General features: G+C 41.1%; 2 protein-coding genes and 1 long non-coding RNA gene across 8 annotated transcripts; 1 reads left to right on the forward strand and 2 right to left on the reverse strand.

The window, feature by feature from the left end:
• Window positions 1–49: 49 nt before the first annotated feature.
• On the reverse strand, window positions 50–6049 carry paqr3b (progestin and adipoQ receptor family member IIIb). Of its 6 annotated transcripts, none has more exons than XM_077019189.1 (7): window positions 5867–6049; window positions 5160–5385; window positions 4897–5059; window positions 3596–3835; window positions 2304–2501; window positions 1919–2009; window positions 50–1698 (listed from the first exon to the last, which is right to left on the reverse strand). In XM_077019189.1, exons 2-7 carry the CDS (start codon window positions 5342–5344, stop codon window positions 1553–1555), a joined length of 1023 nt encoding a protein of 340 aa, XP_076875304.1. In that variant the 5' UTR covers window positions 5345–5385; window positions 5867–6049; the 3' UTR covers window positions 50–1552. The 6 variants fall into 6 exon arrangements, with proteins under 6 accessions (XP_076875304.1, XP_076875303.1, XP_076875307.1 ...); XM_077019188.1 differs by having other exon boundaries at window positions 5854–6049; XM_077019192.1 differs by having other exon boundaries at window positions 2304–2438; window positions 3680–3835; window positions 5746–6049.
• A 7259-nt stretch (window positions 6050–13308) lies between these two features.
• antxr2b (ANTXR cell adhesion molecule 2b) lies at window positions 13309–24841 on the reverse strand. The gene is made up of 17 exons (XM_077019186.1): window positions 24303–24841; window positions 23882–23953; window positions 23331–23402; window positions 21310–21391; window positions 21085–21189; window positions 20700–20768; window positions 19556–19636; window positions 19411–19471; window positions 19206–19304; window positions 18453–18522; window positions 17094–17172; window positions 16800–16895; window positions 16403–16453; window positions 16133–16228; window positions 14445–14618; window positions 14225–14305; window positions 13309–13661 (listed from the first exon to the last, which is right to left on the reverse strand). Exons 1-17 carry the CDS (start codon window positions 24476–24478, stop codon window positions 13611–13613), a joined length of 1515 nt encoding a protein of 504 aa, XP_076875301.1. The 5' UTR covers window positions 24479–24841; the 3' UTR covers window positions 13309–13610.
• On the forward strand, window positions 14614–19272 carry LOC143525355 (uncharacterized). The gene is made up of 4 exons (XR_013133623.1): window positions 14614–15989; window positions 16110–16209; window positions 16394–16506; window positions 16805–19272. It is a non-coding gene; the product is annotated as an uncharacterized LOC143525355 (long non-coding RNA).
• Window positions 24842–25259: the final 418 nt, after the last annotated feature.

Raw genomic sequence — 25259 nt, forward strand, 5'->3', positions numbered from 1 at the left:
ACACCTCAATGTGAAAGAAACAGATGATAAAGGTACAAGAGACTAAGAATATCGACATATGCATAAAGTATTTATTCAGTATCAGCATTCAGGTACAGTTTACATAAATGATTGCCAAATATTAAAGTGTCCAATGAAAGGCAAACAATAAAAAAGACAAATAATAATAAAAAAAACATCAGTAAAACAGACGGGAGCTACATTAATCCAGGGCTGGTAGCGACTGCTCAAATGTGCACCATATTCGCAAGCTCAGATATGAGACAAGTGGTCCAACCCTTGGTTACAGTACTTATAGTTCACATGAAATGCCCTCTTGACTATGTCTTGAATGATAGGTCACTTCAAAAAGTGCAGTACCATGTCACCACTGCTACCTCAACTTAAACAACACCTTTCACAAGGTACCAGGAGTCTACGAAAGAAAACCAGGCAAATTAAAGATAAATCACACAAGTACATGTTAATCACAATCAAATTTCTTTCAGCACAAACTAATTGAAAGAACTCAGAGATAAAGTAAAGAAGATGCAGGCAGAGCATGCTCTTGGACCAGTGCCATGCACACAAGGACCAAGATTCCAACACAGGCACATATGGAGGAGCGCATGGTGATGAGACTCCACCAGCCTTTGATCGACCTACTCGTGGTACTCTCCACACAGAACCCACCCAGAACCCAGAGGTGCTGAGCTCAAAGGTAGGCAAGAATCAATTCATACTGTGTGAGACTTACAAAATACTGGCCTGACTATCAGCAATGGATACGCATTTTGTAAATAAGTGCATCTTAATTGCTGTGCTAAATTCTTGAATTGCACATACAGTTTAAGACCTACAATAAAAAGGGTCTTTCAAGAACAAAAATGAGAGTTTATTTTAGACCATTATAGCCTTACTTAAGCCAAAACCAGACTTACAGTAATGCAGACCAGTGTGGTTAAGGATTATACACACACCCTGTAAAAATTATGCAAATTTGGAGGGAGCACTACATCTGAAAAGTAATTTTCTGAAATGTCTGAATATCTGAGAACTCAAATATTCTACTTCTTCCATCACTGACTGTCATCATTAACAGGGAATTCAGGTCATGTTCATGTAAAGTTTTGCAGGCAACTTTAAATGTCTACATCTCGTTTGACTGTATGTACCAACTCTGTATGTACCAACTCTAATTGAGTTTCTTCCTGCTCAAAAACTGCTACAGTACAGATTTTTTAAAGTTTTAATAAGCCAAACTATTACTGAAAAGCCCAGTGCTTTGCTGCTATGGTTTCCCGTCCTGATCCAGACTGTTACAGCGTAAGGTCATTCAGGCAGAAGATGGATCGGTCTCCTAATGGCGGATGTGATGCAGTGATGTGATACCCAGCTCCAACACTCCTTGTTTGATAAAGCGTTTGGTAATTAGCTGCTGATTTAAATATGTTGTGTGAAATCAGTGATGATGCCATGTGCCAGGAAACTTTAGGTCCAGGATTGGGAGCATTTGTTCCAGGTCTGAGTGCTGTGTGTCGGGAAGCCTCCCGTTCCACAGAGAGGAAAGGCGCTAGGCATGGCCACTGCCATAGACCTGGCACGGCTGACTGTGTCTGTAATGCGTGATGTAGACAGCAGTCTGGTGCCACCAGTAGAACATTAGCACTACCAGGACATGCCACAGCTGGTGACTGGCACCCAGGTAGTTCAGCTGCCCTGGGAGGAATGCAGCACTGCATTAGAACTGTAGCTTCATTTTAGCCCAGTTCCCATCTAAATACATTTCCTACCATTGCAGCCTAACATCATACTACAAAGGTTAGTAATTTAGTGATTACTAGTGTGTAGTAGGTTCCTTGAAAAGTTTACAATATCTTTAAAATGAGTCTCTTCTTGATGTCTTGATGTGAACGCATGTGGAGAGACGAGGACCTACCTGGGAAGTAGCGCTCAGGAATCTTACTGATGTAGAAGAGAAAAGCAGCAGCGGCCAGCAAGTACATGAAAACCACCCGCGGGAAGAACACCTGCCAAGAGAGAAGAGAACCCTCATAACCCTTGTATCCCTCATACTCCTCGTAACAGCTTCTAACATTTCACACGCTGCACCTTTACACCTCGACATAGTCACATTTATAGTCACAAGACTGTTTGGAAAGTGGGTTAATTCCGCTCAAACCAGAGTCAACTTCCAAATCATGTTGTAACTCATATGAAACCAAAATCTGTAGTTTTATTAAGAAATTGTAATTACCACCTGAACAGATGGACCTGACCCCATTCCTTATGTCCTAGCCTGTCATGAGCCAAGCCAAATATACCTGCACAATCTCAGCGTGGAAGCCTCCATGAAGCCACACCCAGTGGCAGGCAGGGATAATGCCATAGGCGGCCACCGAGCAGAAGATGGAGGAACGCATCATCTTCCACTCCTGCGTGTGGTAGAGAGGATGGATCTGTGCCGCGAACACAGCCAGGATCAGCGACAGCACCGTGACCAGGTAGACCTGCCTCCAAAACTGGGCGGAGCCAGGGACAGCAGGACGTAGTAACAGGACTTAACAAGATGCACATGTAGTTGACACAACAATAGTAAATTACTGCAGAGACATTGCATTTGCATCAGACAGGAGGATAACCAGCACTGCCCTTCCTAACAGACTATGAATACCAACATAGTATGACTGTGAGCTCTAAACATTATGCATGCTACCATTGGGCATAGTTATAAACAAACATGGTGTCAACTTTTACTGCTATGCAGATGACACCCAACTTTACATATCAGCCAAACCTGATGACAAATCCAGATTAGGAAAAATTGAGGCCTGCTTAAGAGATGTTAAATGCTGGATATCGCTAAGCTTCCTCCACCTTAATGGTGACATAACAGAGGTTCTCCTTCTGGGCCCAAAGTCCACAAGACAGAAAACACCAGATCTAATGCCAAATCTAGCAGAATTCCCCATTACACCTGACTCAAAAATCTCTGCGTCATGCTACTAGGATAGCTTTTCTACATCTCCGTAACATTGCCAAGCTAAGAAATGCATTATCCCAGCATGATGCAGAAAAATTTGTTCACGCCTTTGTTAGCCCCAGATTAGACTACTGTAACTCATTACTGTCAGGATGCTCAAATAGGAATCCCCCCCTGAGTCTTGGTTCCTCTCAAGGTTTTGTGCTCATGCTCTTAGGGAGCTTTTCCTTGCCACTGTTGCCCTTGGCTTCTGTGTGTGCATAATAAATACCTGGAGCTGACTAGAAGCCTGTAGCCTGTGTGTGTGTGTGTGTGTGTGTGTGTGTGTGTGTGTGTGTGTGTGTGTGTGTGTGTGTGTGTGAGAGAGAGAGAGAGAGAGAGAGAGAGAGAGAGAGAGAGAGAGAGAGAGAGAGAGAGAGAGAGTGTGAGTGAGCAAGAGAGACCTGGCACTCATACCAGTAGCTTTTTCTCTGTTCTGTTTTCTTCTTTAGAACTAACACAGTGGTTAACTTAAAGAGGGTCATTTAGCTAGACTGGCAGTTCTCTATATATAACTGTAAGTACAGTGTGTGCTAATTCCCTTTTCCCTCACTTTCTTCTTACATATTTGTTTGTGGTAATTTCAAGAAATACCTTCAAGAAATGATTTTCTTTTGAATTCAGAAGTGACAAGGCTGTCCAAATGAGTACTACAGTGCTGTTTAACAGGTGTCCTACACTGTTGCAGTAGAAGGCGTAGAACACCCCGGGGACGTAGCAGCCCAGAATGCCCACGGAGATCCCGGCGTAGTCTAGCCCAAGCCAGCGGCGGCTGGTGGTCTCAGAACAATGGCAGCAGAAGAGGTGATAGCCCACAGAGCACAGCATACACACCTGAACACAGTGAACCAGTCAAGTCTTAATTTATAGTCTTATAGCGAACCATTCAACAATCCTATTATAGTCTTATTCTACAGTCTTAACACGGCGATCCAGTCAACAGTCAATAGTTTTAACACAGTGAACCAATCAAGCCTTTTTATACATTCTTAACACAGCATACACACCTGAACACGGCACCACAGCAAACCAGTCCAGACTTATTATAGTCTTATTCTACAGTCTTAACACGGTGAACCAGTCAACAGTGTTATTATACAGTCATACTTATACATACACCCATTTACACCTTTGTTTTCTTTTACAAGGTGTATAAACCTACTCTTACTGATTATTTCATTTTCAACCATAACACTCAAGGCTGTGATTTGACCAAATGGTTCACGCATGTTAGATTAGAGTTGACGGTTGAAGAAAACCTGGACAATGCAGATTAAGCCTTATATGAATGAACATTTTGCAAGTCATGCAAAGACTGGCTGCTCCCCACACATCTGCCTCTCAAAACTGGGGTTAAGCGTTAGCATCTGTGTCTTTGTAGAGGTTTCATTTTCTCCCTGTGTCTTTGTGGGTTATCTCTCTGCATTCCTACCACAGTCCAAAACATGGAAGTTGTCCTATATGAATGTGAATTGTGTATGTATACAGATACAGATCTGTGGAGTATGTGTGTGTGTGTGTGTGTGTGTGTGTGTGTGTGTGTATGTCCAGTGATGGTTGGTGCTCTGTCCTGGTTCAACCTCCCTCGCCCTTATTCATTCATTCATTCATTCACCAGTGTAATTTGATTGTAAGAGCTGATTTTGGTCTGTGAAGTGTCCTGTGGTGTCAGAAAAGTGCTATATAAATTTAAATGATCCAATCTGATTAATCTAATTAAAGGATCTAATCTTGTCTGTTACTCAAATATATCCAATGCATGCATTGACATAAAAGCCAAAAAAAAAAAAAATTTGTATATGTGCCTGTATGTGTGTGTGTGTGTGTGTGTGTGTGTGTGTGTGTGTGTGTGTGTGTGTGTGTGTGTGTGTGTGTGTGCATGCATGTATGCCAACCTGAAAGCAAAACAACCCTATAGAGTAGATGACATAATCTTCTCTGGAAGCACCTGCAGCCGGCAGCACCGTGGACATGTCATTGACTCCCAGCAGGAAGAAAAGCATGAAGCCAAGCAGATGGGTCCAAATATTCACAGTCTCATTAGAAAGAACAAACATGCTAAGAGGATAAAGCACACACATTTCAGTCCCATATGATGTTCCACACATTTTAGTCAAGTTCCACACTTCCTTACAGTCTAGAAAAGGAACAAATGTACCTCTTCAGACATAATTTCGAGGGTAGGTGTGCCCTGTATCCGTCTGTAATGTACGGGTTCTCTTTCAAGAACACGGGGATCTGTTCATAAGTGTACAAACGGATTCCTCTTGGCACAAGAACCGGCCAGTACTGGTAGCTCCCCAGTTCGATGTAATGGGCACTCTTCGGTATCTTTTGAGGCATCTCGGAGTTCTGTTGTAGCTACCAGATAGCGCATAAGAGCACTGTGGACCAAACATGCCAGATCCATGTTACTGATACATTCTGGTGAATTTGTCCTTACTCGTGCTGGCTGGGACTTGAACATGTTAAACCCTGCCGTCCATTCTGGTTTAATAAAAATCATTGTATTCGGTTTGCATAAAATGACCAATACTTTATCAAGGAAATTCCTGGTATTAACGCTATCGCTGTCTAGTTATCTAATCAGCTGGGTTGCGCGGATCCATCCACATTTAGGCTGATGATGCTACAAGGAAATATATATAGCTTAGCTAGCGTTAGCTAGGATAACAGCGGCGATTTAAAACAATCTTATGACGGATTAACGTTAGCTATATTCTAAAATGTAGGACATTTCATACCTTAAGGTAACCATCCAATGCCTTGTTCATATGTCCCCTTTATTTTTCTAATCACATTATATTTATAACCGACCAGCTCGTGAACTACTTGCGCTAAACAAACCAAACCTGTTAGTATTACCCACGGCGCGCAGTGGCACTCTCCGGCCTTGGAGCTCTTTATCCGACACCACAGCTTCCTTATGTGGTTATGTATATGTATCAAATATTGAATAAAAAATGTGTAATACAATATGATCTTTCTCATATTGTCTTTTCGTATTTATGTAAAACAGTATGGTTAATTTAATTGCAGGTAATAATTTTTGTATTTAAAAAAAAATATATATTTTTATAGACGGTTACTGTAACGCATGGTCCTGCCCCCACTGTCAATTATTTTCGTTCTTCTGTTGTTTTAGTGGTTTTCCTTTCTCTGTCTAGATCCAGCCCCCTTTTTAAGTGCATCTGTGCCTCGTTTCCTCATTTTGATCTTCTATTTAAATCCTTAGTTTAGATTCCGTCTTTGTTGGTCGTTGTTTTGCTTCTTAGAATTTCCAGCCCATCGTCCCTAGCCGATCGTTATCTTGTGGTTGTTTTGGGTGTTCTTGTTTGTAATGTTTTTGTCACTTAGCTGTGTGAGTTGTTCTGTTAGTCATCAGGTGTGGGTTGAAACGTACAGCAGATTAGTTCGTTTGGTTGGTTCACTGCGCGGTAGTTGTATGTTGCGAGACTAAGTTTATTGTATTGATTGTCTTTTCGTGTCTTGGTTCTATTAGGCGTAATTTTGTGTTGTGAGGCTGAGTGCATGGTTTGTTTTCTTGTGGTTGGTTATACTTGATTCTATAACCGTGAGTATTTTGTTTCCCTTATATTATCCTTTCTTTGTTGGGTTATCGCCTGTATTATTCGTTAGTCTGCCTTTGTTCAGAATATGTTTCTTTGTGTTATCTGAATTTTGCATACATGCACCGTCAGTCCGTCGTGCTTCAAGGTTGTCTGTTAGTTGTGCATTTCCAAGTTTGTCTGTAGGATGTATCTTTGAATTCTAACCCCATTAATGTTGAATGTATAAATAAAAACCCTGACTCTTTGCATTTGTGTCAGCCTCCGGTTATGATCGAAACTAGATTGTTGCAGTTACGGATAAAGATGGTTAGAGATGGGTGATACTTTACGGTTGCTCATCTGAGCTGCCAGTCTCGTGCAGCGGATGTCTGTTGTTGTTAAGGATGGTCTGCACCAGACATCTCACCCTCTTCTCCGCTAGCTCCTTCACATGGTCCGCTCTCCCACCCATCACAGTCACACACTTCCTGATCAGCTTATCAAGCCTGATACGATCCCTTATAGAAATGCTGCTCCCCCAGCAAGCGACACCGAAGAACACAACACTTGCTACAACAGCGTGATAAAACATGTTCAGAACTTCCTTACAAACACTCAGGGCGAGTTTTAGCTATGGGTAATGTGGGCGACTGACCAGGGCGCAATCTATTTGAGGGCGCACGAGTGTATGGTATGATTTTTGTGTCAAAAGTTCCACAGAAGCAAAATTAGCATTAAGAGCAGAAAGTATATGTTGTGAATGCAAAACAGAAAAAATATATCATAAGTATTTTTTAAATATAATTGGTTACTTGAAACTTATTTTCGTTTGCATTTTGACAGGTTTTGGTTCCATTGTTTTTGTTTTTTTGGATTTTCCTAGTAAGGTCTTTTGCTTCTGGAATCTCTCTTTGCTTTTGCTTCGTTTTTTGCTTCTGAGTTTTGGAACACATTTCACGTGTGGGAGGGTCTTAGATGAAGGCGTTCCTCTGCAATCTCCATTGGTCACTGATTCCAGACTGACACAGAGCTCTGAAACCGGCTCTGGGACCAAGCCACGCCCACCCCACCAGCTTCCCAACAGCGTTTTCAAACATGGCGGAACGCGGTAGTTTTGTTTCACAGCAGCAGGTAAACTGAGTTTTACCATCAAAGTTTATACAAAGGTTATAATTAATTGCTAAATGGTCTGTAGATATTGCAAATACTCATATTTCTTCCACTCATCAGTGTGGTTTATCTGCTGCTGTGACTTCATGTTATTGACATTAGGCGATAGCATTAGCGAACCGTCAGGGCCTTCAAAGCCTTCTCTGAAGGTCCATCGATCTTGAAAATGATGCTTTATAACAGGGGTGGCCAACCCGCGGCTCACGAGCCACATGCGGCTCTTTGCCTGGTTTCATGCGGCTCCCCAGCCGGTCCGCGGGCTCACCTGCACAAACGGGGCAACACACTGCTACATTTTCGTGGTGCGCGGTTAGTTTACAAGCCTAGCGAGCCGCTGATACTTTTAAAACCGGCGTAGTGGAAAACACGCATTTGACTGTCTTCACAGCTAATAATTTACACTCGCCACAATACATTCAGTATTTCTGAATGTGGCATAACTCAGACTTGTATGAGAAATCAGCAGTGTATAGTGTAAAGAGGAATGGCGACAGTACTGTACTCTGAGGGGCCCTGTACTCTACTACTCTACTACGTCCGATATGTTCCCTCCCAACCTGGCGCTCAGTGAGGTAGTTATTGATCCATTCGATTAATGTAGGATCCACCCCAAACCTCACCAGTTTCTCTCTGAGTATTTTGGGATTTATTGTATTGAAAGCACTGGTGAAGTCAAAAAACATAAATCTAACATACCCCTCAGACCCATCCAGGAATTATAGTTTTGTGCAGCATATATAAAACTTCATCCTCACCACCCATCTTCTCCTGATATGCGAATTGCAAGGGGTCCACGGCCTGCTGTACCTGTGGCCTAAGAACATGGACTACAAACCTCTCAAAAGACTTCATAATAACCTCAGTGCCACTGGTCTATAATCTTTAACCTTACCTTAGGGACCGGTACGAGACAGGACGTTTTCCACAGGACAGGAATGTGCCCAGTGTGAAGACTTCGATTAAAAACAGTTTGTAGCAGCACAGCCAACTCAGAAGCACACTCCTTGAGTAGCCTAGGTGCTACCCCATCTGAGCCAGCCGACTTCCCCGGGCGCAGTCTACGTAGTTCAGCACGCACCTCATCCACAGAGAAACTACAGGTTGTCCCAGCAGCAGAGGTGGAACAACCATTAGGTGGGCTGGATGTCCTAGCAGCCCAGATGGAACGAAGCAGGGTGCAGCAGCAGAGGTCGAACAGCCCCCAGGTGGAGCACAGCAGGGTACAACAGTAATGGTGGAAAAGCCACCAGGTGGATCAGAGCAGGGTGCAGCAGTAGTGATGGGACTGCCGCCAGGTGGAGCGAAGCAGGGTGCAGCAGCAGTGGTGGAACAACCGCCAGGTAGAGCAACGCAGGGTACAGCAATCATGATGGAACTTTCACCCATCGGAGCAGAGCAGAGCAGCAGGTTATAGATGGTGGTTACAGGTTTACTTTACTTGCATGTAATTAAAGTTAGCTAAGGTGGTAAGGAATGTATTTGCTATTAATAAATGTTTTTATATCTTTCAGTGTATTCCTTTTGGCTTACATAATCAAATCTATGACTTACTAGGGGGCTGTGGTGTACATGTGCCCATAGCGATGGGCAGCCCTAGCCGGGGAGCAGTTGGGGTTAGGTGCCTTGCTCAAGGGCATCTTAGTCATGGCCTGACATCTCAGTCATGGCCTGATCGTTCGTTAATTTGATACTCTTATCGGGCGATATAAAAATTATCGCCATTAATCTATTCTTAAAGTTGGGTTGGGAACTGGGTCAAAATGGGTAAGCAAACTATGATGACTTTCAACTTGATAGTTTAGCTTGGCTGTATTCCTAACCAAATTGCATAGTAGGGGCGAGAACGAGTTTTCAAACCTGTGAATTACAAATCGTTTGTGTGTTTACATGGATGCAGCCACGAACTCGCCAGGTTTGCTTCATGGAAAATTCATTTTTAGGAACGTAAAGTGTTACCGGAGTAGCCTACATTTTATTGAGCATGTTTTTTTTCTTCAAGTTTCAAAGTAGAACAGCTTCCTCAAGCAGTCATTGATGCATTTTGGAAACAGGAGATGAGCCCCTGGTCTAACGCACCCCCTGTATTAAGAAACCCTATCTCAAAAACTGACTTTTAGTCATTACTTGGGTAACACGCATATGAGCCATTTTAATATAGATTAATATAGATTAATTTCAAGATTTCAGTGAGATTAATCTAGATTAAAAAAATTAATCTATGCCCACCCCTAATATATATATATACACTACCGTTCAAAAGTTTGGGGTCACCTAGACAATTTTGTGTTTTCCCTGAAATCTCATACTTTTATTTATCAAATGAGTTGCAAAATGAATAGAAATATAGTCCAGACACTGACAAGGTAGAAATAATGTTTTTTTTTTATTTGAAATAATTTTCTACTTTAAACTTTGCTTTCGTCAAAGAATGCTCCCTTAGCAGCAATTACAGCATTGCAGACCTTTGGCATTCTAGCTGTTAATTTGCTGAGGTAATCTGGAGAAATTTCACCCCATGCTTCCAGAAGCCGCTCCCACAAGTTTGTTTGGGTTAATGGGCACTTTTTTGGTACCATACGGTCAAGCTGCTCCCACAACAGCTCAATGGGGTTGAGATCTGGTGACTGCGTTGGCCACTCCATTACCGATAAAACACCAGCTGCCTGCTTCTTCTCTAAATAGTTTGTGCATAATTTGGAGGTGTGCTTTGGGTCATTGTCCTGTTGCAGGATGAAATTGGCTCCAATCAAGCACTGTCCACAGGGTATGGCATGGTGTTGCAAAATGGATTGATAGCCTTCCTTATTCAAAATCCCTTTTACCTTGTTCAAATCTCCCACTTTACCAGCACCAAAGCAACCCCAGACCATCACATTAACTCCACCATGTTTGACAGATGGTGTCAGGCACTCTTCCAGCATCTTTTCAGTTGTTCTGCGTCTCACAAATGTTCGTCTGTGTGATCCAAACAGAGGTGGGACCAAGTCAGTGTTTTGCAAGTCTCAAGTAAGTCCAAGTCTTTATCCTCAAGTCCCGAGTCAAGTCTCAAGCAAAGACAGTCAAGTCAAGTCTCGAGTCAAGACAGGCAACAGTCAAGTCCCAAGTCTGAAACTTGGAATTTCAAGTCCTTTCGAGTCTTTTTTTTTTTTTTAACCAATGTTGCAGGTATATTTTAAATGTAAATAATAGACATGTGTTCTTTTTTAAATCTGCATTCTCCTCAAATCTTGATAAAACATGTGCAACTGAAAACACGAAGTATAAAAAATTTTTTAATTACACCTCTTTATTGCACAGTTCAATTTGTTAAAATGCGCTGCAAAAATATTCATACTTTAAACTACAATTTTCCAGAAATAAATATTCTGTGAAAAAGTCATAAGTAGAACTCCATGTTCAAATAAAAAGTGCTGATATTTTCACAGTACAATACAAAGAACCATAACAGCATTTTTCCCTCTCTTCTCTTATCTGGTTTCTTGGAGAACGTGTGTCCATGTGTGAGTGACACAAGACAAACAAATATAAGAACTGAACAATTAACAGGAATCAGGAATGCAACTTTAGACATTTCAGTAAACTATTCTGCATTGCATTTGCAAAAGACCAAACTGGCCAAAAGTCTGTATGTCATTTGTGCACGATGAGGCCGTAGAATGATGTCCCCATAGCTGAAAACTCGCTCCACTTTTGCCAATATATTTTTTCTTGACGTAGATGTCTTCAAATACACAATCCATGCTGAGATAGAACTGGATATGATGGTGACAGAGAGAGGCTCTCTTCCCTGAGTTCAGATACAGAACCCAGGGTTGCCAACTCTCACGCATTGAGCGTGAGACACACGCATTTGACCGTCTTCACACGCTCTCACGCCACACATCCGATTTCTCACGCCGAAAAAAAAAATCTAGTTTATTTACCTCTGATCCTTATCTATGATTCAATGAGTTACTAGTTCGCTCTGGCACCAACCACTGGCGATCGATCGATCGCGATATAATACTTAATTTGTGTCCATTTTACACCCCGCCCGGTAACAATTCACATTCGCTGACCCCCCCCATTTGATTGGTTGTGCTGCAGCTCATGCACACACACACACACACACACACACACACGTACAGAGTGTGGAAAAACAGAGGACCGGTCTGCGTCAGAAGGACGGAAATGAAATGAATGGGGCGCACTTTATAAATATTAATATGCGTTTTAAAATTTAGATTTGGGGTAAAAAAAATCAAGTCTTTGCAAGTAAACAGGTTCAAGTCCAATTCAAGTCCCAAGTTATTGGTGTAAAAGTCCAAGTCAAGTCTAAGTCTCTGAATATTTTTTCAAGTCAAGTCAAAAGTCTTAATATTAATGACTCGAGTCTGACTCGAGTCCAAGTCATGTGACTCGAGTCCCCACCTCTGGATCCAAACACCTCAAACTTTGATTCATCTGTCCATAACTTTTTTCCAATCTTCCTCTGTCCAATGTCTGTGTTCTTTTGCCCATATTCATCTTTTTCTTTTATTAGCCAGATATGGCTTTTTCTTTGCCACTCTGCCCTAAAGGCCAGCATGCCGGAGTCACCTCTTCACTGTAGACGTTGACACTGGCGTTTTGCGGGTACTATTTAATGAAGCTGCCAGTTGAGGACCTGTGAAGCGTCGATTTCTCAAACTGGAGACTCTAATGTACTTGTCTTCTTGCTCAGTTATGCAGCGGGGCCTTCCACTTCTCCTTCTACACTGGTTAGAGCCTGTCTGTGCTCTCCTCTGAAGGGAGTAGTACACACCATTGTAGGAAATCTTCAGTTTCTTGGCAATGTCTCGCATGGAATAGACTTCATTTCTCAGAACAAGAATAGACTGTCGAGTTTCAATTGAAAGTTGTTTTTTTCTGGCCATTTTGTGAGTTTAATCGAACCAACAATTGTAATGCTCCAGATTCTCAACTAGCTCAAAAGAAGGTCAGTTTTATAGCTTCTCTAATCAGCAAAACTGTTTTCAGCTGTGCTAACCTACTTGCACAAGGGTTTTCAAGGGTTTTATAAAAATCCAATAGCCTCCTTACAGAGTTAGCAAACACAATGTACGATTACAACACTGGAGTGATGGTTGTTGGAAATAGGTCTCCATACATCTATGTAGATATTGCATTAAAAACCAGATGTTTACAGCTAGAATAGTCATTTACCACATTAATAATGTATAGAGTGTATATACTCTTTTTGATGCATTTAATGTTAGCTAAATTGAAATAAAAACTGATTTTCTTTCAAAAATAAGAACATTTGTAAGTGACCCCAAACTTTTGAACGGTAGTGTATATTATATAGTGTGTGTAGGTGAGAGAGACAAAGAAATATACATAGATATATTAAAAATTGTAGTAAAGTACACAAAGTTTCCAGATACAGAGAAACAGGATGTTTTGGACAGACGTCCATCAGCCCTGCAAGCAAAATGCTTCTGAATTGCAAGTAGGAAGAAGCAATTCTGTGTGTGTGTGTGTGTGTGTGTATGTGTGTGTGTGTGTGCGCTCATACATTGTCAGATTAGGAACAAGGATCAAAAACTGCCATTTCAACCACAGTCATAAGTTCATGAGGCCTTTATGAAACCACGAATAGTCACACTCTGCTTTGGCAACCCCCCACATTCGTTTATGCATGTGCACACACACAAGAAAAATACATACAAACCAATAGCTTGCACAGTCAAAATCAGAATAACTGACCAAACCTTCACACTGAAGTGAAACATTAAAATTATAAAAAGTCATTAGAAAAACATGACAACTAATATATGCAAAAATAATTCTGTTGTTAAATTACAAAAATGTGCACATACAAGGCACACAGATTGTTTACACTGCCAAAGCAGACACTTTAAAAACAACTAGCGGCCGGCCTGTTGACTCTGAATCCTTGTGAACTTGATGCAGCGACCCTGAAACATAAACAATATAAAAGCAAGGTGTCAAAAAAGGCCAAAGATCATATTCTGAGATTCTTTAAAGTGTCCTCCTCTAAAATGACTTGTCCTTGTCTGCTCGGATTTATGATTTCATTCAGTCTAAAATATGACAAAATAAACTGCCTCAAACATCTCTGCCACACAGATGCTAATGACATTATGCGGCTAATGATATAATTTTTGGATCCTTAATTCTTTGGCTAAGGATCTATTCATGACCATCCTAAGAATCCTGTTTGAATGAAACCATAGAATTTGTGTGTCTATATCATGCAAGCCATGACTCATTCACACAATTTTCACAAAAGCTGCATCTGCACATAACCCTTTGCTTCCTTATTAATTAAGAGTCCAGGCACAGTAACCTTCAGCCAGGCAAAGCAACAGTCATGCTCAGCAGACATTTTGTCACTGGAGCAATAATCTTATTTTTGAAGGAAACATGTAGCTCCATATTCCTAAACCCAGAATTGATTTCCTTAAAAGTAGTCACAATGGACAATGTCATACATAAACAACACAAAACAGTAACATACCCTGTCACCTGCCGTGGGTCTCATGACAGCAACTCTGTTATACTGTCGTCGTAGCAGTGCCAACAAGGCATCAAAACGGCCCTGGACATCCAGCATCAATGAACAAACATCTTTACTTTGCCATGCATTCCCCCAGATAACAGCCAAAATGAGCCACCCAGATTTGCACTCTGAGGTGGACTCACCATAATTGGTCTGTACCATTTGGAAATGGACTCACCTTAATTGGTGTGTACCATTTGGATGGAGGTGGAGGGTGATAGGGAGGAGGTGGCCTTAAAGGAGCTTTTACAATGGGATCTTCCACTTCCTCCTCAGGCATCTTGACTATGGCATTTTTGGCTTTCTCCAACCGTGCTCCTTCTTCTGTGGACCCTTTCTCACCCCAGCGAACCTAGCAAGGGCAGAAGACTGGTTCGGGCATGTCTTAGGCCAGGATTGTGCCTATAGTACCACTGCACTACATATCTTAGTGATCACCCCTAATAGTCCAGTGATTCAAATCATCAGGTGAAGGTATTGCCTTAATCAGTGTTCTGGAGCTGGGAGAACCCTGAAGGATGTGGTGCAGGGTCAGGACTTGTATACAAAACCATAAGTAACAATGTATTTTACCCACACTACTAAGACAGGGGATCAAGACATTTATCGTTTAAGCTACTAAGGTACTTTAAATTACTTTTAAATCACTCTTATTAATTGAAGTTTATATAAGTTTAATAAGTATATATTATGCTAGTGAGATAATTAAAACATTTACAAGTAAAAGTTAAGAAATAAGTCTGGCCTGGGAAAGAGACATTCTTGAACAGTCTCTTAGCAGGCCTGGGAAACAGACCCAAGTAAAAATCTTCCAATGGGATATAATATCAATTTTTAAACTTCCATAATGATGGATTTTAATTAGCATACACTCACCTTATTAGGTACAACTGTCCAACTGCTCATTAACGTAAATGTCAAATAGGCCAATCACATGGCAGCAACTCAATGCATTTATGCATGTAGACATGGCCAAGACAATCTGCTGCATTTCAAACCGAGCATCAGAATAGGGAAGAAAGGTGATTTTAGTGACTTTCAACGTGACATGGTTGTTGGTGCCAGACAGGCCTTGTATCAAAGGTTGAGGCTGCTGGTGGTGGTGGTGGTGGTGCAATGGTGTGGTGAATATTTTCCTGGCACATTTTGGGCCCACCTTTCTTGACATTGTGTCAAGACATAGTCCATCTGTCTGTCTGTCTGTCATTCTGAAGGTAAAAGGGGGTCCAACCCAGTACTAGCAAGGTGTACCTAAAACTGGCCAGTGAGTGTATATTGAATAATTTATTATTATATAATAACACTATTATTATATAACACTATGTCAAGAAAGGTGGGGCAATTTCATCATTTCTGAACACAAAATAAATATGTGAATTCTTTGTATATGTGTTGGGCATTTTCTGGAATTATCTTGGGGGCCGCTCAATGGAGCATGTGTTCCCTTTTGAGTCTTGGTCCGCCTGAGGTTTCTTCCTAATCCCTACCTTCATAGGGAGTTTTTCTTGCCACTATCACCTTTGGCTTGCCCATTAGGGATCTGGACCCACACGATTATAAAGCTGCTTTGTGGAAAACGTGTTGTAAAAAGTGCTATATAAATAAATTTGACTTTGACTCTTGGGGGACATCCCCTGTGGGACTTCCTCAGGAAAGTGTCTCAATTGCACACCAACACTGATCTACAATAAAGTGGGACCTGTTATCTTCAAGTGTTATTGGGGTATGCCTTCTTTATTTTATTCAGTATTACTTTGTTGCTGGTTTGCTTAAGGATAATTCAGTGGTACTAACTAACCATTGGCACATTTTGCAACTATTAAATGATGGTGTTTTGTTTTAGGCTTAGGATGGAGCGTAAGTAACCTCCATGCGTTTGATGCCTCCAGCACCTCTGCCTCCATAATAGGAAGCATCCACCATGGGCCACCTGTTCTTAGGCGGTGGGTCCACCTCTGGCTCCTGTGGGCCAGACACAGCCAAATAAAGAGATCTTCTTGATAAATATAGTAAATATGAAGAAAATCTAGGAACTGACTAAAAAAGAAGAAATTAAACACACATAGGAAATCAGTGATTCTTAGTGGTTGCTGATTGATTAACTGAATCACAAATCTTACTCCACAGTCCACTTACAGGAAGTGGTGGTGGTGGAGGAGGTCGAGATGGAGGAGGGTCCCTGATGACCTATGACACAAATGTTCAATCCACAATTATCCAACATTTCCCTAGTACTGTTGGTAAGCACTTTGAAACTATATGCAAATAATCTGTAAAAATAATTTTATCACAATATTATATATGTAAATTTATAAATAACATATAGAATTGTTTTACATTCTGACGCCTTTCACATACATATTTCACATTTTAATGAATGTTAATCATTTTTTAATTAATGTATGGTAAGGACGTATTACATTATTTTATTATGACATGTACAAGTACTTCATAGTTTTACTGACCATTTGTGAATGGGTATCTAACCTATGAGGTGTATTTCTGTGAGCTGTTCCATGTGCTGTTTACTCACCACAGTGCAGCAGAGAGGCCAGAACCACCAGAGCAACAGCACCCCTGCCAGCAGCAGCAGAACCAGCAACACCAGCAGCACCACCATGCCGTTCCACTGACATATCCAACAAACACATACACACACACACATCCAACACAGTGCCAATGTCACTTTTGTATATAAATATCTCCAAATACCCATAATGCATAATTACAATACAAAGTTAATGCCATAGAAAATGGTGTAACATGCACTAGTAATTCACAATATTAGTAATGAACACAGCAAACTGAGATCCTGTGCTACACTCACACATGTTTGGGCATATATTGTGATGGGGCTGGAGATGTAGGACCGTCCATGATCAAAGCTGATCAGCACTTCAATGGAACTGTGAATAGAAACAGCACGTGTGTTCTTACAAAGGATCATCCACCGGAGGCACAACAATTCTCTTATAATGACAGAAGTCTTTCTGTTAATACAAACATGCACTGGATGGAGGAGAGAAACTGGTATTGAAAATTCTTTCATGAAGCAACCAAAAAGTTGAAGAGATGGACATGAAAACAAAATTTTAGTGAAGACACTAATTTTTTTAAAAGCTCACGCTGGTGAAGTGTGCTAAATATTAACCCTTTATCTACACTGTATAATACCTACATTAAGCATGACGGTTAATATTTAGCACACTTTAAATTTTAGTGAACTGGATGGAGAGAAAACACTGACGTGTGGAGGAAATATATGTATTTGCAATATCTACAGACCATTTAGCAATTAATTTTAACCTTTGTATAAACTTTAATGGTAAAACTCAGTTTGAAACAGAACCCCCGCATTCCGCCATGTTTGAAAACGCTGGGAAGCTGGTGGGGTGGGCGTGGCTTGGACTCAGAGGCGTTTTTTCAGAGCTCTGTGTCAGTCCGGAATCAATGACAAATGGAGATTGCAGAGGAACTTAGCCTTCATCTAAGACCCTCCCACACGTGAAATGTGTTCCAAAAGTCAGAAGCAAAAAAACGAAGCAGAAGCAAAGAGAGATTTCAGAAGCAAAAGACCTTACTGGGAAAAAAAAAAAAAAAAACAAAAACAATGGAACTAAAAACTGTCAAAATGCAAAAGAAAATAAGTTTCAAGTAACCAATTATATTTTAAATATATACTTTTGATATATATTTTTTTTGTTTTGCATTCACAACATATACTTTCTGCTCTTGAATTTTGCCTGCAGATTTACTTTTGCTTCTGTGGAACTTTTGATACAGAAATCACCCCATAAAGGTGTGCTGGAAAATGTGGACCAGAATGGATTATCTAAATGGGTGCCTTGGAGAACTGGATCGGACTTTCAAAAAAAAAAAACTGGATTGGGAGTCTGGATCGGCATTTTCTCGTGCCTGCCAATCCGATACACATTTTTTAAAAATATCGGCGGCCAATCCGATCCAAATATCGGATCGGGACAAGCCTAACACCCACTGCACTGTACTTGACCCTTTCACTATGTGATTGTTCTTTATCAGCAGTCTCATGGTTACAGAAACCAAAACAGAAGTCAACAGGAACTCCTGATATGTCTTATTTAATCTGCCAGCTAGAGTTTAACAGCAGTAGCTTTGTCCAGAGAGAGGCTCTGTTCTAAAAGAGTAAGAGAAGAATGCTACTCACTGTCCGGCTTCCGTCAGCACTGCAGTGGGACACAGCACATAACCATCCTTCACAACACTTGGCCTCTCATCTGACAGGAAGAGACAACAGCATGAGATCACTGTGTGCTACCGAAAGTGTCCTGGACTCAGTGCTTTCACTTAATGTGATGAACGATGAACTCTCAGACTGATCAGAGAAAAGTTCCTATGGCTGCTGAAGTTCCCTTGCAGAGGATACAGATCACAGTAAATGGCAGAACAAACACAGTTTTCATCATTTTTTTATAATTTTATTTTAGTGATACTGCAGTATGAATCCACAAAAACACATTTTAGTGAGCTTTCACGGTAGTTTTTACAAATTATTAATAATTTTTTTTTCCGTTTTATAAGTGTCACAAATTGGCTTCCAAGGTATAATTTATACATAGTATATAACCAATAATTTGACAAAACGCACCCTAAGACTATTTACACTGCTCTAAATCTTGAATAAAATATTGTTGGAGTATTCCTCATCACTATGAAACTCTCAGGAAGTTAGCTAAAGAGCTGCTTTTATTTGCGGATACAAGAACATTGATATCCTGTTAGAAATAATGACATGATTGTGGTCCTCCATGATTCGTTCTGTCATAGCCAAATTACTATGAGGTAAGTCAAATTACAGATCCTTGTAGCTAATGTCTAACCTCCTGATTGGGTTGTAAAATCTGGCCTGTTGCTGTCTGCAGCAGCTGGTAAGTGTAACATGGCAACTCTGTTGGCTTACTGTAGGATTCTTGCTGATTGACAGAGAGTGTGCACAACACACCCTCTAAACTCCGCCCCTGAGTGAAGCCCCTCCCTCTCACAACAATGTTGAATGATTCTGAAAGAGAATTGTTTCAGAATTGTTTTTATTATGCAAAACAATGCCAGCATTCTCTAGATAGTAAATTTGAATTAAAATTATTTTGGAGCTTAGCACATCATACCATTCACACAAACACTGGAGGGCTCAATAGCAAAAATCTCAATGCACGATTTCTTGAGTATCTGTGAAAAACAAATTCAACATTTGTTAGATGGCAACATGCAATATATTAATCACAATGTATTGTGAAATTGCCTTTATCTTACAGAATTTACGATAGACTTGAGTGCATGGAATCCATCTAATACAGGAAACACATGATCCATGCTGTCAGCAATATCTGAAAGCTGGAAATAAACACATATATCATACACATAACACACCCAAATCCATTAAGTATTCCTATTGTCACACACATTCATTTATACAGACTTGGGAACATTTCCATACTGGTACTTAGGAGCTTTCAACTCTAGTCTCCAACAACTGTACAAGCAGGATGTGCCTAGCTGCCGCAATCTAATTCCCCAGATCAAATTACATGGACCTGCTGGAACATCGGCTTCATATTAACCCTCCCATCCCTCACAAATCACTCTTACATCTCTCGCTTTCTTTATATTATAGAATCTTTCATACACCAATTCTACAAAAAATTATCCAAAGCGATCTAGACCAGACTGTTCTGCGAGTACTTGTTTGTATTACAATGTACTTTAGTTACACTCTCTACTGTTTATCTCACTAATTTGAATGAATGAATGAATGAATGTTCGATTTATATAGCACCTTTCCAGATTCCCAAGGCGCTTTACAATTTAACACAGGTACAAGTCACAGACAATCAATCACACACACACCGGCGAGAAGCGGCAGCCAATTGCGCACAGCGTACTCTCTACCGGAAGCCACAGCCCCCTGGGGGACTGAATGGGGTGCAGGAAGGGGAGAGAGGACAGACTCTAGTGGCAGAGCACCATCCACCACTGGGCATACAAGCACACACACTACTTTTTTTATTGAACATAGAGACACAGACACACACTCAGGGAGAATTTTTTGTTGACTGCCAATTTACCTAACCTCCATGTTTTTGGACTGTGGGAGGAAACCGGAGATCCCGGAGGAAACCCACGCAAACACAGGGAGAACATGGAAACTCCACTCTCTGGTTGAGAGAATTAGTGAATTAGCTTATTCACTAATTTATTTTGCATTAGTGGTTTGTAACTCAAAATGGTACCACATAGTTCACTGTAGGTGTTCAATGTGATGAATGAACACCTACAGTGTTTACACAAAACATACCGTACTGCTTACTTCAACGCTGATGTTTTTGCCTACTCTTTGGGAACTGGGATGCAAGTATTCTTTTACACAATGTTAAGGCCATGCAAACAGATGACATACTTGCTGAGCATCGAAGTCCTTCACCCCCACGCAGTACACACGTGCACCATAATCCCTGGCCAGATCAGCCTGAACACGCGCGCACACACACACACACACACACACACACACACACACACACACACACACACACATACACACACACACACACACACACGTGCACAAGTTTCAGGAATGTGACAGGTGTAGTGCATTATGTGTGCTTGAGAGTACAAAAGCACAATTTACAGTTCATCCGCTCCAAATTTCCAGCTTGAATTCAGCAAAGCTTTATTTATTTGCACTTAATTGGGTGTGTCAGAGCACGATCAAGTATGCAGTGCCATGATGCACCAGAACTAGGTTTGGACAGTCCTGGTGGCCTGTTGCTAGATGACATCCTCACCTTTTTCACGGTGAGGTCGTGAGGGTAGACCTCCAGTTTCCCATCAGTCAGTGCGATAATGATGCTTGACCCTCTTGTGCCTTGAGTTTTCATTTGCTCTATGGCCTGATCAAGTCCACAAATGACCAACACATTACCAATCCAACCAACAGCTCAATGTTTTATTAACAATATAGCACATGCAATAACATCAATAATGAGTGTGAATGAATAGTACATGCTTACCTTTATAATCCCTTCATGCATGTAGGTCTCACCCGCGGGTCTGATCGTTCTCAAACGCTCTAACCCCTCATCTATAGCAGTCCTAAAAGCACAGAACATTTTTCACATTACTTGTAATTAATACTTGTCAAAGGTAAGAAATGTGTTGTAAGCAATACATCCATCCCTGTCTTATCTGTGTGCACATTCCAAACTGGCACAATACTTCCATCACAAAGAATGCTGATTCAGTACATCCTTATGGTAAAAACTGAGAATCTGGTTGAGAGAACGCACCCTGACATGGAGGTGCATGGAGACGCATGGCTCAGTGAAGTCCAGTCTGTTAAATTCTACTGCTTGGATTTTTTTTTCTACTGCTTGGGTTTAATTAGCACCTTCACAGCTACCATCAGTACAGCAGCACCATACAAACTACACCAAAAGTCCAAGCCTCCTCTAACATTACCTCAAAATGTTTACACTAGACTACCTATTTGGATTTCAATAAACATTCATCATATTTACTGCCCAAATAAGAGTTTTCCTGAGAATCATTACATGAAATGCATATTTTGTATATGTGTTTTGTATATGTATTTTGATTTGTCTTAATGGAATTAAGGTACATCAGTAAGGTACATCCTTACCTGCTGTCTTTGAGAGAAAAGATGATTCTTTCAGATCTCACCCCTTTGTATGTAGACAGACAGCAGACGAAGAATAATCTCCAGAGACAATCAACCCCTGATGTGGCAACCATCAGAATCCCTGAGAAGTGTTGATGGTTGCCCACCTTTGCATGCCTAACACGTATATCCTTTGTTTGTATATCCTTTAAAGTCTTACCTTACCTTCATCCCACAGTGACCCCTCCTTAAACTCCTCTTCCTCCTCACCTTCATCCCCCACTTACCCCCCTTAAACTCCTCATCTTCCTCCTCCTTCCTCCTCCCACATTCTACAATGTATATAAGGTCCTCCCAAATAGACTACAGGAGAACTGGTCGTGATCCACTTTGCTACATGCTCTGTGTGTAAATAAACTTGTCAACACTGAAGCCATCCAGTCTCCTGACTCCTGAATCTGATTCCTGAAGGCCGAATTTCTAACAACTTAGAAATAAGACTTCAGAACATGACGAATCCTATCTGATTTTTTTGGGTCAACTCCATTAGCTCAACGTGTTGAGCAAGGTGCTCCCAAGTACAAACAATGCTGAAGTCTACAATGCATGTGTACGAAGGTGGTTCGAATCCCACGTTGGGAAGTACTCCACCAAAAAGATTCTCAAACTAGCTTGTGTGTTTTGAGCAGGCACCTCATTCACAAATTCCCTTCATATTTATGAGCAGTCATGGTCCTGTGGTAGGGAATTGGTCTTGTGACCGGCGAGTTGTGGGTTTGATTCCCAGGCCTGAGGCCATGACTGAGGTGCCCTTAAGCAAGGCACCTAACCCCAACTGCTCCCCGGGCGCCAAGTTAGGGCTGCCCACTGCTCTGGGCATGTGGTTCACACAGCCCCCTAGTAATCACTAGTGTGTTTGTGTGTGTTTGTGTGTGTGTGTGTGTGTGTGTGTGTGTGTGTGTGTGTGTGTGTGTGTGTGTGTGTGTGTGTGTGTGTGTTCTAACTGCACAGATGGGTAAATGCAGAGGACAATGCAGTCAAATGTGGACAACGTGGTGAAAAATCACAATTGACAAATATGGCACATTTCAATTACTTTCATATTTTAGAATTTTAGTTATAATTAATTAATGGGAAGGATGTTATTGAGCACCAGTGAGCTTGCCCTCTTCATTAGCAATGAACCTTGCAGAGGGGCAGGTCTCCAGGTCAAATTTATTTATACAGTATAGCTCTTTTTACAACATGTCACAAAGCAGCTTTACAATCACATGGGTCCAGATCCCTAATGAGCAAGCCAGGGGCAACAATGGCAAGGAAAATTCCCTAGGGCAGCAGAGGGGCAAGTCTCCAGGGCAGCAGTCGCTGTTAAGGACTGACAGCATGTGAATATCTTGTACCTGCCTCTCGTACCTGTCTCTCGTAAGGTGCAGGATCACTTCTGCTTTGGAGGAGAAGACGATGAATGAGACTCTCATCTTTGGACTGCAAAGAAAATAAATAAATAAATGTGTGCATTAGGAACTGGGGGGGTAAACAAACTGTAAACTAAATATTAGACCCTCCAGTGTGTGTTACTGGTGCAAAATGTAGAATGCTTTCCATCTAGTCCTGACAAAAATCATATTAAAACAATACCCTAGTGTGGTGGCTGATAACAAAATGAGCAACACACATCCTTGAGTTTGGAGTTAAGTTTTCTAGCATTCAGACTAGGCCACACAGCCACAGTCTACTCTACACTGAACACAACCCATAAAATTTATATAGTTAAAGATAGTAATCCACTATTAACTTTATATGTAGTCCCACATATGTTCACAATAACAGTTCTGACTGTTCTCTGGGGTGCATGTGGTTTGTTCTGCTACGGAAACACCATCTGCAAGCTCTTCTAAGTTGGTCATTTATTTTGAGATTCAATCTGGGAGCAACAGTGTTGGGCTGAATAGGGGACTGCTTACCTTACAAAGAGATTAGTTAGCTGCTCCACAAATAAGTATATGTCCTGCCAGTTGTCCGACACACTCCCAGATCTGGAATGATGGTGAATGTTTTCATGCGTTGTCAAATAAACAGGCCCATACAAGGGCAGCAATGTGAGGCAGAAGCCCATTAACTTGGATCTCGAAAATAGTCAACTGATATTTCTTCAGTAACACTCGTGTGTTCACATACATAAGATTGATTAAGTTTGAGCTGGACTGTGTGTGCGAGGACAGAGAGAGAGGGACAGAGAGAGAGAGAGAGAGAGAGAGAGAGAGAGAGAGAGAGATTTTGTAATATGTAATTTTCAGATATTCAATCAAGCATTCGGTAATTGTCATGTGAAATACAACATAACTGCATAAAATTTTGAAATTAATAGCCTACTGTAATATTTACCTATCCAGCACAAAATATAAATCAAACGCTCCACTGCAAGTGCTGTCGTCCCCTTTACACATAAATGTTAAAAGTGCGATAGTCATAAGTTGGAACCAAAGAGTGGATGTCCTTTCTTCTGTACAAACATAATCCCCATTTCCAGGCATTGCTCTGTCCTTAACACGTGACAACATCAAAATTAAGAGCCACGCGACGCATTCCACATCAAGGACGACGCATGGAGGAGGTGAAGCACACCCGCTTTATTCCTTGGCGACGACTCGGTTCTCTTCTTATATAAACGTTAAAGCACGCTGAGTCATTGTAGAGAGCTGATAATCGGTTTCTTCCCACGGACCCCCGCTCAGCAAATTGTGAAGCCCTGAAGTCCAGACAGTAGTTTTTCTAAAACAGTGCGCTGCAAACGCTTACAAATTAACTTGTCTTGGTACAATGAGCATGCGCAAACTATAACAGATCTATCCGTTGTCCTTTTATAAGACAGCCACCGTAAAAATAGAAGCACTTGTAACGCTTGTAAATAATTAGGGATTTTCCTTTCGTGTAGTGTAGTCTATATTGACACATTATGCATACAATTATACATTAGGGTGACCATACTTTCATTTGGGAAAGCCAGGACAGGGAGGGGGGGGGGGGGTGTCGGGGGGGGGACACGACATACACTTGCATGTTGCTTGCGTACTGACAGTCACGCTGTCTACAACTGAACTGTCCAATCACTAGCAACGTGATGTCCAGAACGTTGCAACATGGCTTTAGACACTAGGTGGTGCTACAGGAACAATTCTAATATAAGGTGCATAAAATATAATAATTGATTTTACTTCAATGAATGACATATCAAAGCACTCTGCTTTTTATGTCTGCTGCTGTTTGCAAATATACCTCTGCATACGCTTAGAGATACTTGAGGAAAAAAAACTATATACACTGAAGAACACATTCTTTGAG

This window comes from Brachyhypopomus gauderio, chromosome 10 (assembly GCF_052324685.1).
Source record: "Brachyhypopomus gauderio isolate BG-103 chromosome 10, BGAUD_0.2, whole genome shotgun sequence".
Taxonomy (NCBI): Eukaryota; Metazoa; Chordata; class Actinopteri; order Gymnotiformes; family Hypopomidae; genus Brachyhypopomus; species Brachyhypopomus gauderio.